This window comes from Peromyscus maniculatus, chromosome 8, assembly GCF_049852395.1.
Source record: "Peromyscus maniculatus bairdii isolate BWxNUB_F1_BW_parent chromosome 8, HU_Pman_BW_mat_3.1, whole genome shotgun sequence".
Lineage (NCBI taxonomy): Eukaryota > Metazoa > Chordata > Mammalia > Rodentia > Cricetidae > Peromyscus > Peromyscus maniculatus.
In genome coordinates, this window is record NC_134859.1 from 66,667,664 (window position 1) to 66,686,795 (window position 19,132).

The window sequence follows — 19,132 nt, forward strand, 5'->3', positions numbered from 1 at the left end:
TACACACATATGTTCACATATATTCAGTTACACACAGAGACAATGAAATAAAGACATAAATAATGAGGAAAGAAAGGGATGTTTCAAACAGACAAATGGAACAAATAACAGAAAGATGTGACAGTTCTAACATGAATGAATAAATTCCCTAAACATTTAAAGCAAAGACTGAAAGTACATGAGGTGAGGAGAGGTAGATAAAGTTAGAGTCAATATAGTTTTGAACTTACCTTTCAACCCAACAAAGAAACTAGTAAAGATGCTGTTAAGTTGGACAATATGAAAGCCAAACTTGGCCTCCTGGGACTTGCACAGATTACTGAATATAAGCTATCTCTAATACAAACAAAACATACATGTCACGTAAATGTTTCTAAGGACCTGAATCACACTGAGGATGTCCTCAGCTGAAATGCTGAAGTCAGACTTCAAGAGCAACAGAGATAATTAGGAAACCTTCATACTTGAAAATTAAGAAACATACTTCTGAATGATTGAGAGGTCAAAATGATGAGGTGAATTAGAAAATACTTGGAACTGACTACACATGCTATGACATGGACAAAGCAGTCAGTGCAAGGGACCACCTGAGACTTTACCAAACAGGTAAGTGGGATTGCACCAGCACTGAGCAATTGCATACAGGAAGCAGAAATACCACGAGACACTAACAACCAACCAGCAAGTAGGAAAGCCCTTTCAGCCTGCTTAGTGATGTAAGTTATTGAATAAGGAATCTAGTGGAAATACTTTCTCTATATTTAATCAGCATTCTGTCTCAGTTTATAAATGCCACCTCCTCTCTCACTTATAAATATCAAGACTGACTCAGCCTAAGCAATCCTAAATTTGACAAATTAGTGTTGTATAAAGGCTAAATTGCCAGAGTTCATAGTGATCTCATTCTCTTCACCTGTCTCCCTAGGTTTTATGTAAAAAAGATAATTTGTAGAAGTATGCCAAATGGCGTACACATTAGCTAGAAGGTAATGCATTTAAGTATGCATCTATTTGATCTGCTTTGCAGACTGATAGTCAAGGCATATTCAAATTCATTTAATAATTTACTGACCATCTGTTGGTAGCATTTTACAAAGCTATCAAAAAGTACATAAAGTAGGACCTATTCTCTATTTCAAAGGTAGTCCAGGTGAAGAGAGAAGATAGTACACTTGAAACACTGTGGAGACATGCCCCATGGAGTTCCACTTCTGGGAAAGGGATGAGGTGGTCATCAGCTTCCATGATGAAATCCTAAAAGACAGACACTAGAGAAAATGTGGGGAAAGGCCTCTTGCACACGCATCTCATAAAGTGGTAAGGATACCCTGGACCAGAAGACATCAGCCCAAGATTGAGTGCAGGTACAAGGCTGCTTCTGGATCCTGGTGCGGACCTTTCATGCTGCTAGTGAGCTTAGAACGGTGGTGAACACTTGGCTTCTCTTTTTCAGAAAGAGTCTTTATTATGTCTTTGTTCTTGGAAAAGATATTCTCTGGGTACTGAATTTTGGTTAAGCCATTATCACTCTGCCTGATTACTATTCTTTTGAAGCTAATCTATCTTTTCTCTGGCTGCTTTTTAGAGACTTGTACTGGGGGATGTCTTTCTGTATGCTGTGAATATATGTTGTTCCCATTTGTTGATAAATAAGCTGCTTTGACCTGTGGCAGGAAAGGCAGCTTAGAGGCAGGTGGGAAATCCAAGGAGAGAGACAGGAAAGAGAAAGGCAGAATGGAGGAGATGCCAGACTGCCATCCTAGGAGCAACATGTAATGAGATGCAGTTAAAGTCATGAAACACGTGGTGATACATAGATTAACAGTTATGGGTTGAGTTAAACAGTAAGAGCTAGCTAGCAAGAAGCCTGCCAAAGGCCATACAGTTTCTAAATAATATTAAGCCTCTGAATGATTATTTTATAAGCGGCTGCTGGACCTCAGGGCTGGGCAGGACCGGAGAAACCTTCTGGCTACAGACTTGTCTTTGAACCAGGTAAGGTAGTACTCATATGCAATCCCTGTACTTGGGAGCTGGTGATAGGAAGACCAGGAGTTCCAGATTATTCTACCTCTGGAAGAGCAGCACGAGCTCTTAACCTCTGAGCCATCTTTCCAGCCCTGGGAGACAGTCTTTCACTGAACCTGGATCTTACTGTTTCAGTAACAGTGGCAGGCCAATGAGCCCCTGGGATCTGTCTGTCTCTGCCCTCCAGCACTGGGGATATAAAGATGTACCAGCATACTCAGCTTTTACATGGGTGGTGGGTTCTGAACTCAGATCCTCATGCTTGACTCCAGGCAGCCATTTCCCCAGCTCTGGATTCTATTTGTGGTTGTTTTGGTATCAGGAGTTTTCATCTGGGCCTGTTGTTTAATCTCACTCTAGCATATGACATCTTAAAGTCACTTAAAAAACTTTCATTATTTTTATTTTTTTAAGATTATTTTATTTTATGTATTAAGAGAGTTTTGCCTGAATGCATGTATGTGCACCATGCGTGTGCCTGGTGCTCACAGGGGTCAGAAGACAGTGTCAGGTTCTCTGAAACTGGAATTATCTATGGTTGTGAGTCACCATGTGGGTGCTGAGAATTGAACCTAGGTCATCTGGAAGAGCAATACATGCTCTACATCGTTGAGCCATCCCTCCAGAGGACTCCCCTGCCCCTGCAGCTCCTATTTTCCTTGGATTTTTTTGTGGAAAGTCTTTAAGGTCTGATTTGAGGGTGATAGCCTAAAGAAAATAATTGTATTTGCTTCTTTCAGAAGTTTGTGGGAATATAAGACCTGGACTATCTTAAGCTGCTGGCTTGAAGCTTTTTCAGCCCACTTAGGTAGTATGAATGTGGGCTGCAAATCTTATTAAAGCTGGCTTATAATTGCATATTCTTAAGAAAGATTCACTGCCTTCCAATACTTGATATCCTTTGGCTAAGTATCAAAGGCCAAGATAGGCAGTTTCTTCATAGACAATAGAGGGTTATTTAACTCGTTCTAGATGTGGCCCTTTGGGGATGTAGGGGTGTGTGTGTGTGTGTGTATTATCACTCTACTTTGGGTAAGTCCCAGATTTCAGTTCAAGGACTCAGCCCTGAATGCTGACTAACCATCCTCAGAGTTCAGTATTTCACAATCCTCCCAGGTGAAAAGGCAGCTTTAAGGCTATGCCTCCACTCAGTTGATTTCTATCTTTACAAAGCCCCTGGCTTACACATCCCTTAATGTTACTAGTTTCTGGTTCCATTCAGAAAGTTGATCTTTTTGTTTTTTGTTTTTTTGAGACAGGGTTTCTCTATGTAGTTTTGGTGCCTGTCCTGCATCTCGCTCTGTAGACTAGGCTGGCCTCAAACTCACAGAGATCCTCCTGGTTCTGCCTCCCAAGTGCTGGGTTTAAGGCGTGTGCCACCACCACCTGGTGAAAGATGAAATTTTTAAAAAAAATTTACTCAATACTTGTGTTGTTTCACAAGTAAGCACTGTATTTACTATGCTGCCAAGAAAGGCAACTTTCAGACATATTGTTAGGATCTTTTGTCTGTGTTCCTCTGTGAAAATGAGCTGGGTGTTAGCCTCTCTTCCCACCTCCTAAACAGTTGACAGATGCTGTGGATTACTAGTTTTATAACCGGTATCTGTGAAACCATCAGGCCTGACACTCTTGGTGGAGGTGGAGGGCAGAAGACTTCTGATTAGTGATTCAGAATCCTCAAGGTTATTGTTGTATTCTGACTTTCATCTTGAATCAATTTTAACATGTTCCTAGCAAACTAAATTTTAAAATGTGCTAGCAGCCAATTATTCATAACACACTAACCTCTCGTATCAGAGGTTATAACAACCCTTCAGTCATCATTCTGTTTTTTTTTAAATCAATTTTATTAGAGATTTTGTTATTTACTAGTTTTTTGATTTCTCCATTATGGTTAATTTCTACTATTACATTATTTTCTTCTTTCTTTAGGTTTTGAGTTTGTCTTCTGGCTCTTTGAGTTGAACTTATTCACTTTTAGTCAGCATTGTTGCTTTATGAAGGCATAACAAATGGGTCACTTAAACAACATCCTACAAACATTGACAAATTCTTTGTCAAGCAGTCCTAAATATTTTATAATTTTCATTGTGATAGCCTCTTAAATCTGTGACTTATTTAGGAAAGCAGTTTATTTTTAGAGTTTTTAAGCACATTAAAATAACTTGCTTTGAGGAGGGAGAATATGTCTGTATCTTTCAAAATAGTTGCATCATTATGATCTAGCATGCGGTCAGTTCTAGCAAAGTGTTCCATTTATACTTGAAAGGCATAGATATTTCCTAACCCCTGGGTACAGGGTTGTATTGATGTATCAGAAAAGGTTGGAATTTGGTTTTCATGTTTCCTGGGTTTGAGATAGGTTTCACTTTGCAGCCAAGTCTGGCATGGAACTTGCTGTGCAACGTAAGCAGGCCTTACAGCTGCAATCCTCCTGAGATTGCAGATATATATATATATATATATATATATATATATATATATATATATATATATATATATATATATATATATTAGTTTTTAAAGACAACGCTTCTTTCACTGGTTAACTGAGTAAGTGATGCTGTATGCCTTCCTCCTAGGTTCACCCTCTTCTCACTGGCTGCAGCAGGTTGAAGATGCCATCAAGAGAAAAGGAGAGATGAGAGAGCCGGGCTGCTGATGGCAGTCTAGCCGTTAGTCCCATGTTTCTGGAAATGTAATTTCACAAGAGGATGGACTGTGCTTATGTGCTGCCAGTGGAGGAGGCTAAGAAATGATGACGGGAAGAGATAGAAAGCTATTGAATAGCTTGTGGCATCTGCCTAATGTAACCACGGTGAAGTAGAGATGCAAATTAATTCTTTTAGAAGGAAAATAGATTTTTTTAAAAAAAGATAATAACAGAGAAGAAAACATATAATAAAATTACCAGAAGAGGAAGATATAATGAAAAGAGCTAAAAATAACAAGCCCCAGAATTCTGCTAATTTATCAAACCTGTCAACAGAGCAGTTAGGAGCAGAAATCTGTTTTTTAAGGGAAAGGAAAATAAAACTCGTACTTAAAAATAAAATGGAAAAACAGCCAGACTCAAGTTATCAGACAGCATTAGAATCAAAGCAACAGCAAAAATTAGGAAGAATTGTCATTAATCATTTGTGTGTTCCAACCATATGAAGATAAAATGTGTAAGCTAAATTTGTGTTTAAACTCCTGGCCACTTGCTATTCAAACACAGCACAGGGACGGATGGCGCCTGGCTATAGTTACATTCAACTGTCTCTGACTCCCGTCTTTGCCCCCTCTGGCCATGCCCTGCCTTCCAGCACAGGGTTCAGTTTATTTTCCCAGGCATGGTACATCATACATATAGTTGAAACCCTAATGGCAGTTTCTCCCTTGACCTTAACTGTAGAATAAAAAGTTCGAATTTAAGAAAGGAATACACCTGGGATACAAACAATTATTTTACTCAGTTTTTTTTTAAAGTAGGAATAAAAATTCTATTTTTCACTTTGAATATATACTGTTCAACTTAATTAAGGACAATTACCTAAAAAGTAAATCACACGTTCATTCTCCGCATTGTCTGTCAAGAGGGAATCTATGAATTATAGAAGACATTTAGAAAATAAAATAATTACCTTTGAAGCAAGGTTGTCTACTAAAGCAATCATAGAATTTTTAAACAAGGTGGCAGCGGTCAGAGGTCTCTTGGTCACCTCTGTAATGCTCAGTTTGCCTTCGGGCCACATATTCTTCAGCACAGGATTTGAACTGAGAAACAGAAAAATTATTCAAATGCTGCATTAAATAAGGTGGATAAAAAAGGCCAATTAGTCCTGCCAAGCTGTGTCCTGGGAATCACAGTGCACTACAGATGGAATTCACAGAGCCTAACTGGAAACAGTGTTGCATCCAGAAAACTATGATTATATAATGGCCAATAGTGCACCACAGAAAATTTCCAAACTGTAGCACTTTAAAAAATTCTTTAAACTTCTTTAAAGTGATATCTATTAAATTACTATGTAGATCTCTTGCACAATGTGGTTCTTACAATACACACACACACACACACACACACACACCCTTATCTTATATAAATATATATATATATATATATATATATATATATATCTGTATATAACTGAGTTGGTTCCCTAAAGCACACAATGAATTTCTGTTTCACACGTGTTAAAAATAATCACTGTGAAATGGAGGAATGGATGATACCAGGGGGCAGAAGTGGTGATATGGGTCTGCAAACCCAGACAGGGCCACACTTCTAATCACCGCCACTGTGTAGGTCCAATTACCACCAAAAGAAGCAAGAAAACAACACGAGGCTCTTTGGTTCATGGATAGTTTGACCACTGTACAGTTCTATTCCATCATTTTCAGTCATACCCTTATAAAAATGACCACATTAAAAGCACACTGTTTTTCCTTCCTTTTAGCGGAGAAGTAATTCAAGTGATGGCCTCCACTTCTGGTGCACAGGGTTCCTACAATGCCTTTCAAATACCTACTGAACAGAACTTTCAAAGGTAGAAAACTGTATGCACTTTGAGAATTCTTACATGTGCCAGAAGAATGAGGACCACTGTTGTTTGTATCTGTACAGTTTCTAACCCAAATTCTTCCTCTATTGACTGTAACTGTCAGCTGTAACTAGAAACTATGCTCATATTATGCTGTAAGTGGAGGGAAGGAGGAAAAATTGGATTCTTTTTATATCATATTAAAATTGATATAAAAAGAATCCAAACAGAGTCGTTTTAAGAGAGACTTTTCAGGCCAGAAAGTCATAAATACAGTATTATCAAAACTGTTTTTTAGATATCTTAAATACTTGGATATTTTTCTTTTCTCTTTTAGATTTACTTTTACCTATGTGATTATGTGTGTGTCTATGTGAGTGTGTATGTTACATGTGTGCAGATGTCAGGAGAGGTCAGAGAGGGTGCCAGATCCTCTGGAACTGGAGTTACAAGCAATTGTGTGCTACCTGATATGGCTGCTGTGAATTGAAGTTGGGTCCTCTGGAAGAGCAGCAAGCTCTCCAGCCCCTAGAATCTAATTTTTTAAAAAAGAGAAACAAAACCAGAAACCCAGCATCTATAAAAGGTAAGACTGATCTTGGCTCAGCAACAAGAGAATGAATAAAAGTTCATGCACTTGGCAGGCCACCCACCTGCCCCATTCTTCCATTTACAGACACATGTGCACATAAGAAAAAACACCATTCCTGTGTGCATGTGAAACTGTTGGGCTCTAAAGAACTAGAGATCCAAGGGTCACCTTAACCTATACAAAAAAAGGATGCACTCAGATTTTGGGAGCTTAGTCAGCCACAGAAACACCAAAAAGTGTTCATCATCTAGATGCCATCTCACGGCAAGTCTTTCCCATTACAAAGACATATGCAATAAGCGACAGTAAGCAGACAGTTAATCTTTTTACTGCTTTGGAAGATGATAAAATGGATTCACCTTGCCCCAGCCCAGTACCAGTAACTGTTAGTTTTATCTAAATTCCTTTGTTCTAACTCTGCTTACCAAGCACTAAGCAGACTGGTTTCTATGGGTAATATTTTTCATTGTCAATTAGCAAGCAAGTTTCCACTGCTGTTTGGCTTCCCGTGCAGGTTTTTCCAATAGAGAAAACAGCCTGTCATACCAAAGCAAGTAGTGCACTCTATGCGACTATTCAATATTTCAGGAACTACATCCATGTGTTACTTCGTTTCTACCCTGGTCCTGTGCTCCTAGGCTACATTAGTCTACTTCTGAGAGGCGGTGCTCTGTCAACTGATTCTCTGGGCCATGATAAATGCACAAAGGTAACAAATACCACTTTGCGTTCGTTTTTTGGACACAAGCCTGACAACACACTGTGACATCACCACTGGTCAAGTGTGGTTACTTTTCCCAATTTAACATTTCTTACAAAGAGAAATGCTTCCCTCTGCCATTTGTTCTTCAAATGGGTGCACATTACCTGATAAACTGAGCACTGAATCTCTTTTCTGAAAACCACTTTCTCCCATGCCCAGCTCTTGCATGGACTTCCTTTCCTATTTCCATGTCTCTATTACCTTCTACTGTTGTCAGCTCCATCCTCATTCTTGGTGGCTTCAGCACCCACAGACAAGCCATTTTAGAGCAAAAGATCTTGAGAGAATTATTTAGACATCTTGTGTCCATCTTTTCTTTTCCTGTTTTCTCTCAATCCCATGTCAATCAGACATTTGTCTTGACCACTGCCCAAAAATTAGTATTTTTTCAAGAATTCCATGAATTATCCCATGAGCAATCTTGGCACCATTCCTGTTTTTTATTTGATACAGTTTATCACTGTTTTCTTCTGTTTTAAAAAAGATTTATTTCGTGTGTGTGTGCCTGATCCCATGCACATCTAATGCATTCAGTGCTGTGCAGGTCCAGAGAGGGCATTGGATCCCTTGGAATTGGAGTTATCAGCAGTTGTGTGCTGTCTGATGTGGGGGTCCTCTGCAAGAGCAGCAAGTGAAGTTAATTGCTGAGCCATCTCTTAAGCCCCACTTTGTTTTTAACCTTAAAGCACCCACCTCCCGCTGGGCCTCTGTGACCCTGGTTTTCTTGCTCTCCTTCTATCTTATAGGGCGCTCTCAGTGTTTCTTTGCTAGGTTGTGCTTTGACTAAATGCTGGGTCATTTAGGGATCAATTATCCTGTTCTTTCCATTACTGTCATTTTTTAAATCTACCCGCTCCTTGGATAACTCTTCCAGCCTCATGCTCTAGTACACAATCAGCATACTGACATCATGATGGGTACCTCTAGCCCCATCTTTCTGGAGATGCAGATGCAATTGTGCAGTGGCCTTTTTGGCACTTTCACTTGGGTGCAGCATGTACTTCAGCCTACTCCATTCAAAGCATTCCTTGTCTTCCCACACAAGGCTCCAGCACCATATCTGGGTTCCGGCTGTGCATCAACTCATTGCTTAGTTCTCCTTTCTCAATATTACCTGGGATGACCACGTTCACCCCCTCTGTCACTGCTAAGCCAGCCTCAATTGGTCTCCCTAGTTCCACTCTTGTTCGTGACTATTTTTTTTTTACACAGTGGCACTAGTGATGTCTCTAGTACAAATCACACCAGATCTACGGCTTCCCCTCTTCATACTTTGGTCCTGATGTTGGCTCACAGACTGCGGTTCTGGTCCTGCTCACCTGTCTACATTCACTCCTTACCATGCTCCCCAGTCCTCTCTCTGTTGTTAGCATACAGCACGCTCTTGCTGTCCTTCCTGCTGTCAATCCTCTCAAGCTGACTCCTCCCTTGAGGCCTTGGACCAGCTGTTCTCTCTGCCTCCAGACAGCAGTGTGTTTGCCTCTCTCACTTCAGATCGGCAGCTGCTGGAGGCTGCCTCTGGTTGGCCGTCCTATTTAATGCCTCCCTCGCGCTTCTACTCTTCATCTCTCACCTACTTCTGAAAGTTACTTGTTTGTTTATTATTAGAAAAGAAGCAGTTTCTAGACTGTTTTCCCAGCTGTATCTCAGAGCACAGAAGGACATGTGGCTCAAGAGTACACACTTTTGTAATCTACTGAGTGAACAAGTTCTCTAATCTACAGAAGGATGGCCAAGAAGCTTCTTCTGTCTTCCTGAACCTTCTCTCCATACTGTGTTTAAAGTTCTGTCCCTTGCCTGTTTTTGTTCTGTACAGCCTTTTGTCTTTAGGTGGTTTGTGAGGACATTCTACAGCTCAGTGAGGACCAGGGCTCATTGATGCCAGGTGCCAGTCTGACAAAAGAGTGGCTCATACCTGGGGACAAAGACCCTGCAGTGGGAATCTGTGTAGGTAACAGTTTGAGGTGGCCCAGAGGCCACCTGATACTCGTCACCTCTGGCCTGCTTGGGGACCACTAACTACATTGGTACAGGGTGCGAGAAGGTTGGTGGCAGTGAACAGAGAAATAGAGACAACCCAAGAAGAATTAAGACCAATCTTACTGGTAGTAAGTAGCCCCTGCCCCAAGTCTACAGATATTATAATCATTTTCATTCATTGAGCATAACAAAGCAGAAAAGTCTGCTAAAAACTCTTAAAATTGTCACTTAAAAGTAATCATGTGCATACACATACACTATGCAATGGTAAAGGTAATAAACAATCATACCTGTTATACATGAGACGTTTGAAATCTTGAAATAAAGTATCTTTATTTTTGTCAATAAAACCAATGGCAGAATAGCTGGAGAGAAAACAGAATGCATGTATCATTACATGTAAGCCACGCTTGAGCTTTTCTGGAAGTTCACAGGCCTTTCAGCGATCAGTTTTGCAATCCAACTTCTAAAAGCTGGTCCACTTAGCTCTGAGGTAAAGGCCACAGATTTTGCACACTAAATAAAAGAGACTCTGCTTCTCTCCTTCAGAAGGAGTGAGCACCAGTCCCATCATTCTGAGTAAGAACATTGTTTTGTACTGGCTATTGCTTACCTCAAGAAGATGACTTCAAAATAGAGAGCTGTATTTATCATCCAGCATGCCTAAGATAAAAGCAAAACAGCACCATACAGGAACTAATTGTCTCATCCGTGGGGAGGTCAAGTGGCTTGCCTAAGTACCACTCAGTGTGCGGGGTATAAAAGAGTCCAAGGAGAACTGCAAAGGACGGTAAGAAGTGGATAAGCAGAGGAGAAAAGGACTGGCAGACCGTGTGGGGCAACAGGCAGAATGAAGGGCTGGAAGCAGGCACATGCAGGAGCATCACAGAGAACCAAGGCCACTAGTCACAGTCTGCAGGAAGGCAGAAAGCAAAGCTTTGAAACTCCAGCTAAGATGGCAGGCAGCTGGGGAGAAGAGCACACGGCAGGGGGACTGTACTGCTTCAGTGACCGGAGAGGCCTCACCACGGGGCCACGATGCGGGTTCTGGGTGACCCGGTGAAGGCTGGGTGACTGTGCAGACAGAAACTACATTCAGCCCCTCCTTAGCAGTTCTATTCTCTTGTCTGTCTCCATTTTCCTTTTCAGAATCTCATCAACACTTCTCAGGCTTCTAACCCTAACCTTTTACTTTACATACTTAATTTTGCAAAACAAAAAGAAATATTCCAGATGTGCTGTCCACAGGGATTTTAAGGTCACTACATCCAAAATTATTTTGTTGCCTGCCTAACCCAGATCTTCTTCCCAATACCATCCTGTCATTTTTAACTGAACATTTGAAATCATTCTACTCTTGATCTATTGTTAAATCCACAGACTGAATTTCAAAGACTACAGTATAGTGTTCAAGTCTGACTGTGATTTGATCTCAGTCTACTTTTCCAGGCGTTTCTAATCTGTACTATAGAAAGGATACACCCCTGCTACTTCCTGAATATTTTTTCACCACCCTTCCCACTTCTTCCTTTAAAAATAATTCCTAGCACCCGAGCCCAGCAGCATCAGCCTCCTGGGGCTTACTTACCACAACACCTAAAAATATTATAGTGTTTTCTTACTCGGAGTTTGTCATAACAGTTGCTATGACTCATATGGTGGTTATTATAACCATCTTTTCTTATGCATGCATATGTATACATACATATATATGCTTAAATATACATTTAACCACATACATATGTGTATATTTTGTATGGAAAGCTCCCTGTGGTCAGATACCATGCCCTATAAAGCATTGTACATATAGAAGATAATCTATAAAAACCTAGAAGATGACTGAAAGGCTAAAGGAGAAGCCTGAGGCAGTGAATGCCAGTTGGAACTCTGGACCAGGAGCCTGGAAACCTAGCTGCTACCTCAGTTCTCCCATAAACATGGTATGAGACTTTGGGTCAGATGTCTACTCATCATGTAGAAGTTGATTCCTCTGTAAAACAGGTGGACTTGGGGGCATAGACCTCTGTCCAGCTATGCGTTCACACCACCCTGATCGTCAGACAACAGCCTGTAAGTGAGGCTTGGGCTTGTTTTAGTGGGAGGCATCTGAGTGGGACTTGTCTTTTCTCCTCAGTACGCTAGAATCTGGGCACAGGAGCAGAACCGTGGGAAATGGTACATCTTGCAATGATGGCTACTTTGACAGAGGGTAGTAATTTTGAGCCATATTATTTTATGATTCTAGAATTTTAATTTAGTCAGAAATAGGCATTCAAGTTTCTTCAAATGTCTTTTCAGCATTTATAAAGATAATCATTTGCTTTTGTCTTGATTAATCTCTTCTTGTAATGGGTTACGTGGGAAGAATTCCTAACATAATAAAGAGAGACAAAGGTAGAGTTCTTTAAACAATAAGATAAGGAACAGGGCTTAATGAAGAGTGAATTCGTAACAAACACAGCAGGTGAAAAATGACCCACAACAAGTGACAGTCATTTCAGCCACCTTCCTGGAACTTGGGAACACTGTCTTCTGGGGTAAAAAGATGGGGTTATGTTAAGGATCTTGAAAGAAGGAAATAATCCAATAGAAGACCTGGGGGGAGGTTGCAGAAATGCCACCAAACTCTTTTAACATAGTGGCAGGGGGTTAACAATGGAGCAATGTACCAAGGAGGTAGCCATAGAGGGTAGAGCCACAAGCCAAGGAATGCCCATAGCATCAAAAGGCAAAAAAGGGGGCAGATTCTCCCTGAGAGAAGCAGATTTCTCCAGAAAAGGTGTAGTCCTACCATCACCTAATGCTGAACTTCCTGCTTCCTGAATTACGAGACCACTGAGAGCCCAAACTTCCGCTTCCGTATTTGTCTGTGTGGTGCTGGGAGCCTCACCTAGGCCAGGGGAGCAGTCTACCACCAAGCAACACCCCTAGCTCATGCAGCGGTTGTTTTAAGTCACTAGCTTGTGATAGTTTGTTACAGGAACACCTGGCACCTAACGTACCAAGGTAGTTCTCACACCGATTAGTATTTTCATGTCAATTGTTATTTTTATTGCAAGGCAATCAAAAGTGCAGCTTGTAAGAACTCTGTTTCTCAAACACTCTCTGACAATAATATAGTAAAACTTTTGCTTGTGCAGCTACTTGTAGTCCTGCACACACTGGGTATCCTGCGGTTCCCTCCCCAACACTCTCTCCGCTCTCTGTCTCCAGCCTTTCACTTCTAGTACTGAACTTGCTAGCACACTGCTTCCTCCGGCAAGACTTCTCCAGACACCTCATTGCTTCCATAATGCCACGTGCCTGCCCAGCGAAGTCCTTTTCTCCCTTCCTGTAACTAAGACACATCTACTTGTATCTACTAACCTGCTGGTTCCTATGGGCAGAACCCATCTTATCCACGTGTCCACCCTAGCCCCTGACATGTTTCCAAGGTTTATTGACACAGTGGCCTCTTTTTACTGAGTTCCAACCACATGGGGAAGTATACATGGTCACACAACATATGCTCAAACCAAATGTCTGAGAAACAAGGAAGAAATGAAGCTAGTGCCACTTTCTTCAAATAAAGACTAAATTATGCTGATCTAGAAAATGACGTGCCCCCCCCCAAATAAAGCCCCACACACATGAAAAGAAAACCAGCCAACAGTGTCTCAGTCCTGTTTTCCAAAGTAAGGCTGCATGCAAATTATCATGCTAGGCACCGAGTAAGATACTCACACCACATCACCTGCATAATGCCGGATTCGAAAGTCCCGATCAAACTCCAGGATTTTGTCTGAAGCACAGGTCTAAGATAAAGAAGGACATAAATTTGAAAAAAAAAATGACATTTTTAACTCCTAAAAATACATTCCAACTTAATATGACCAAGCATCACAAATCATGATATCTAAATGAAATCACATTCCCTGGCGTCTGCTTAAATACATGTCTGACAGCTGGGCAGTGGTGGCACGCACCTTTAACCCAGCACTTGGGAGGCAGAGGCAGGCGGATCTCTCTGAGTTCGAGGACAGCCTGGGCTACACAGAGAAACCCTGTCTCAACACCTGCCCCCAACCCCCTGCAAAAACCAAAAAAACATGGCTGACAAGGTAAAAGCTTTTGACAGAAACCCACATAGCACACAACTGGCCTCCATTTGCTGGCTGATCTAACAGTAGACATGGCCAAGTAGCCAGGTCTGGATAATGGATGTGAAATGTGGCTATTCTATGCCCAATGTGGTCAGAGGTTGATGAATGATGCCCTTTATTTAGTTGGATGTAAAGGATGGTCCCTAGCAGGTGGGGCAGCCAGCAATGGCAGAAGTATGGCTCTCTGAGAAACAGACATGCAATGTCTTCTAACACTTAAATCCTTCTCTTCCATGCTCCACTTGGGAGGACCACACCGAGAGCTTACTATCTGTAAGGCACGTACATTCCACAGTTCTCATAATCTACTCTTAAAGTATAACAATGTCTCCCTCACATACATGGAGACTGAGATGCATTGAGGTAGGCAGTTGGCACTACATTACATTGCTAATAAATGGTTGCCCTGGAAAGGCTTCAGGAAACAGAAAGTGGCTTGGCTCATCTGCCTGCTGAGCCAGACTCCAGTTTAGGTATTTTTCACACAAGAGCAACCTTGCATATCTGTTTCTCATTGAAGGGGAATACTTTAAGAATTGGCAGGTTTTATATGGTCCTGGATTTCTTCATGACTTTCTCCAACTTTTCTTTGCTACAGTAGCCCCCAGACAGGCAGATAAGTAAAAATCTACACGATACCACGTAGTATTGTAATACTAGTACCATTTAGATGTTAATGTCATACAGTACACAATCCTATCCAGGACAGCAGGCTTCAGATGCTAAAGAAACACAATGTCTAAGAGTTTCACAAATGAAGAATTGCAGGAAATCGGAAGTTTGCTCTGAGAAAGTGGAGAGTTAAATGAACTTTGAGACCAAAGCATCTAGTATAGAGGACTCTCTAAAATATATCCTCTCCCGCTCTCTCAAAGATGTACTTTACTTTTAATTGTGTGTATTAGGGTTGTTCATTGTGAGTATGGTGCCATTAGAGGCCAGAAGAGAGCTTCAGATGTCCTGGTTCTGGAGTTAAGGCAGTTGTAAGCTGCCTGACATGGGTGCTAAGAACTGAACTCTGGTCCTCTGCAAGGCCGCTATGCACTCTTTACTGTTGAGCCCTCTCTCTGGCCCACCCCGTCACTGCCCTTTTGAAAAAAAAAAAAATCTTTTACTTTGTAAAATTCTTGAAGGAAAAAGACTCAAATTACAGGCCATTCTTGTATTTGGATAAAATGCAAAGCTGTGATTTTCCTCAACACACAAAAATTATATTTTGCTATATACTTATTATTTAACCCTTTATTTTAAAATATTTTATGGTTGTTTGGATCACGTGACTGCCTCTCCATGGTACCTTTAATGCAAAAGGAAGATTTTTATCCCCAAATAAAAGCCAGCAATCTTTTATTTAATAAGCCAGTAAGTCTACCTGGTCAGTTAGCAGTAGCAAATGATACCTGGCTCAACATACAACCCAACAGCATTATTTAACAAAAAGGTGTGCAGTGACTGAACTATTCTGACGGCTTGGCCATGTCATTTCTTTCCTAAATTCCTCAGAAGACGGGGCTGGGGAAATGACTCGGTTGCTGCACAAACACGAGGACTTGATTTGGATCCCCAGCACTCACATCAAAGGTGGGTACAGTGGTGTCTGTAACCCCAGTGCTGGTAGGGCAGATGAAGCTTGCTGGCCAGCCAGTATAGCTCAATCAGGGAGGTCCAGGCTCAGTGAGAGACCTTGTCTCAAAAAAACAACTAGGCCAGTGGGATGGCTCAGTGGTTAAAGGTGCTTAACACCATGTCTGAGTTTGATTCTTGGAAGCTACATGGCGGAGTGAACCAACTCCTGCAAGTTGTCCTCTGACTTCCACATGTGTGCCAAGACATGCATGTACATGTGCACATATGAATACATAAGTAAATAAATGTAAATTATCTTTTTTAAGTTGGAGAGTAACAGAGACGATATAGACCATTGACTTCTGACCTCCAGATGCTCACAGAGGAACACATACACATATAACATATACACAAATTCTCCAAAAGAACACACTTTAAATAGTTCCATCTCAGTATTTGTCCAAGGGATACCGAGGGAGGGGGGAAAAAGAAGTAGGTACTTGGTCTGTTGGGAAACTGAGACTTCTACCAAAAAGACGAATGAATGAATAAACAAATAAAAGAGTAAGAAATCCATACCTAAATTACTATTTAGCATTTCCTATCAAATCATTAGCAAGTGCTTAAACATAAGATGTTCAGTTGCCCTTATGAATAAGATTCCAGTTTGGTGTATGGCATACACCTCTAGCACTAGTTATTTGAGTAGTTGAGGATCTCACCAAAGCCCAGGAGTTTGAGGTCAGTGTGGGTAACATAGAGCTAGAGTCCATCTCAAAAAAAAAAAAAAAATAAAACAATGAGATTACACTTCAAAAGTATCTGCTTGAGGGGCTGGAGAGATGGCTCAGTGGTTAAGAGCACTGGCTATTCTTCCAGAGGACCTGGTTTCAAGTCCCAGCACTCACATGGCAGCTTACAACCCACTATAACTCCAGCCCAAGGGTATCTGATACCTTCTCCTGGCCTTTGAGGGCACTGCATGCACATGGTATACAGACATGCAGGCAAAATACTCATACACATAAAATAAAATAAAATGAAAAAAATTATCGTCATTATTTTTTTTCTGACAAACTTAGTTAATTCAGTTATATAAATGGCCAGGGTGAAAGGTAGAATAATGATTTGGGGTGTCATGTTTGAGACTTGCAGATATCCATTTAAATAAAAACAATTTAAGTAAGATTTATACAGTAGGATCATGACCAGTTCAATGTAATTTCACTAACACTGACTGTCTAGTATCTAGAGGGTGCAGTAGTAGATGAATCTCCAGAACCTGAGCTGAGATGACAACAGGCATCTCTAAACTCCCTCACAGGAATTTGCTCAGATAAAGGTGCCCTTGAAATATGTCCCTGTGACTTAGGTTTCTTTTTACTTTGTGCAGTTTTGGGCCCAGCACCAAGGACTAGATCTGTCAAATGAGAGGCATTTAATTAGACCTTTGAGTATAAATGAGAACTGGCTGAAGGGACCAAGGCTCTTAACAGCAAAGATCAGTCTGCAGGAGCTGAAGACCAAGTTGTAGCTATAAATAACCGGCCTGAGACAAATGTCAGTCAAGAAACAATTTTAAGATGATTTACACCTTCTCTAGTTAATTGTGGAATTTCTCTGTTCGGGTTATATAACTCCAAAGGGGATGTGGTTAGGAAGTAGATTTATTCATGAGACAGTGGCAACGTGCCACAGATTTACAGAAGAACAGAAGTGCCTGCCCATTTCTCTCTGGATGTGAAGGAACAGGGCCTGCTTTCCTGGCAGCGCCTGGTTACTAGACAAGCTTGCATTTGTGGGGAAGACTGGAATGATGAGGAGGTATCCCTCCCCAACACAGAACACCTAAACATACTGCATATAAGATCTAGTACAAAAATCTGATAACCACAACTGCCGCCAGTTATTATACAGATGTGATTTATTTGTAACACTTTTAGATTGTAAAAAATGGAGAGCTGGAAGGATACTCAATACACAGAAAGAACGCATTTCTCTATAACAACAGGGACTGAAGCTAGAATTTCTCACTTTTGGGCAAGTCATAGGGTCTAAAGAATGCAGTGCACATTCCTTATTTAGTAAATGAGGATTATGGTGAAAAGTCAAGGACAAAAGCAATTTCTTATGCCAGAATTACCAGATGCAGACATAAAATTCTAGCGCATGAACAAGGACTCAGCACCTATTGGTTATAAATGACATCATGCTTTCTAAAGAACCGTGTTCATTTTTCCTGCCTCTAGCAAATTCCACGGTCTGTAGCTCCCTCTCCTGGATACTATAATTTTTGTCAATCTCTTCATTGTTATCAGAGAAGCAGAACTCACCCATGGTGATTCATCATTACCAGGCATTCATGCTTCCCCCCTTATTTGAGTGTACATTCTTTTAACCTAATGTGAAGCAATGTTGCCCTGTCAAACAACTAGTGAAAATCTCACAGCTCATTATTACCTTCCGGCTGGAAAAATGACCATGTTTGCCCAATTTATTGTTCAGGGCCTCAAGGAACATTCCGTCGGTGACTTTGCCAACATTCATACAAGCATCGTCCAGGATTGCAATGATGCCTTTGTGCTGCTGCTCCACAAGGTCCACAATGATCTGGTTGTTGAAGTAATCAATCTGCAGGACAAGCAAGAGAGCAATGCCCAAGAGAATGGGAACCCTGATGGACAAGACACAGGTGTCTCATTTCGTTTCACAGACTTGTGTAACACCCCAATGTCAAAAAGGCAGACAGCAGGAGTGAGGTCAAGCGCTACAATGAGCACACATTTTAACAGAGGATTCTCACTTACTGTCTGCATTCTCCTTCTGCCATGAAGGAGACACCAGGATGACCATGGACTGAGGCAAATGTGATTAATTCTTGTCTGAGTCCTTCCTGTCTCCCAGTCCTACACCCAGTCCCACTCCTTCAGTCTGTGAGTCCCCAATCTGTTGGCCATTAATCATGAAACAGTTTCCACTAAGTGCTAGCAGATAACCTGAAGATATCATTTGATGTTCTTCTGATGATGAAGTCAAAGTACTCCACAGAATCTGCGGTTCTACTCATGTGACATGCATTGACAAAAGTTCAAAAGAATTTCCTCTAGTTCCCCAAAGTTAGAAAGCATATGAATCTAACACTTTTGAAACTTTTCAAAAATTAATTGAGTCGTAAGTATATCTAGAAGATAAAAATAAGCTTTCCACTTGCTTCCACAAAGCAAATGAAGTGAAGAACTTTGGGCTTTTTTTTTTTTTTTTTTTTTTTTTTTTTTTTTTTTTTTTAGCAATTTCAGCATATACAAGGTGTAGACAGAAATCTACCACTACCTTCCTGCTCTGATGGGCAGCATAGACACAGCCTTCACAGGCCTCTCTCAGGCAAGCTGTATGTCATGAAGGTGAGTCACCGATGAGAAAAAATTTCAGTACTGTGTGCTGATGTATGGCATCTCATGTCAGAGGCAGCTAACTAAGCATCGTCTCCATTACCTCCTGAAAGCTCTACAGACTCACAGCAGAACCCGACAGT

At 41.0% G+C, this 19,132-nt stretch overlaps 1 protein-coding gene across 2 annotated transcripts in view; it reads right to left on the bottom strand.

The window, feature by feature from the left end:
- Nucleotides 1-19,132, bottom strand: part of Myo1d (myosin ID) — a 316,231-nt gene that overhangs the window by 186,619 nt on the left and 110,480 nt on the right. For both annotated transcript variants that reach the window (XM_042282484.2, XM_076577607.1), the window contains 4 exons: nucleotides 18,061-18,231; nucleotides 13,616-13,686; nucleotides 10,183-10,257; nucleotides 5,658-5,790 (listed from right to left, as the gene is read on the bottom strand). In XM_042282484.2, the coding sequence (XP_042138418.1) occupies nucleotides 5,658-5,790; nucleotides 10,183-10,257; nucleotides 13,616-13,686; nucleotides 18,061-18,231 (450 nt within the window). The remainder of the gene's footprint in view (nucleotides 1-5,657; nucleotides 5,791-10,182; nucleotides 10,258-13,615; nucleotides 13,687-18,060; nucleotides 18,232-19,132) is intronic.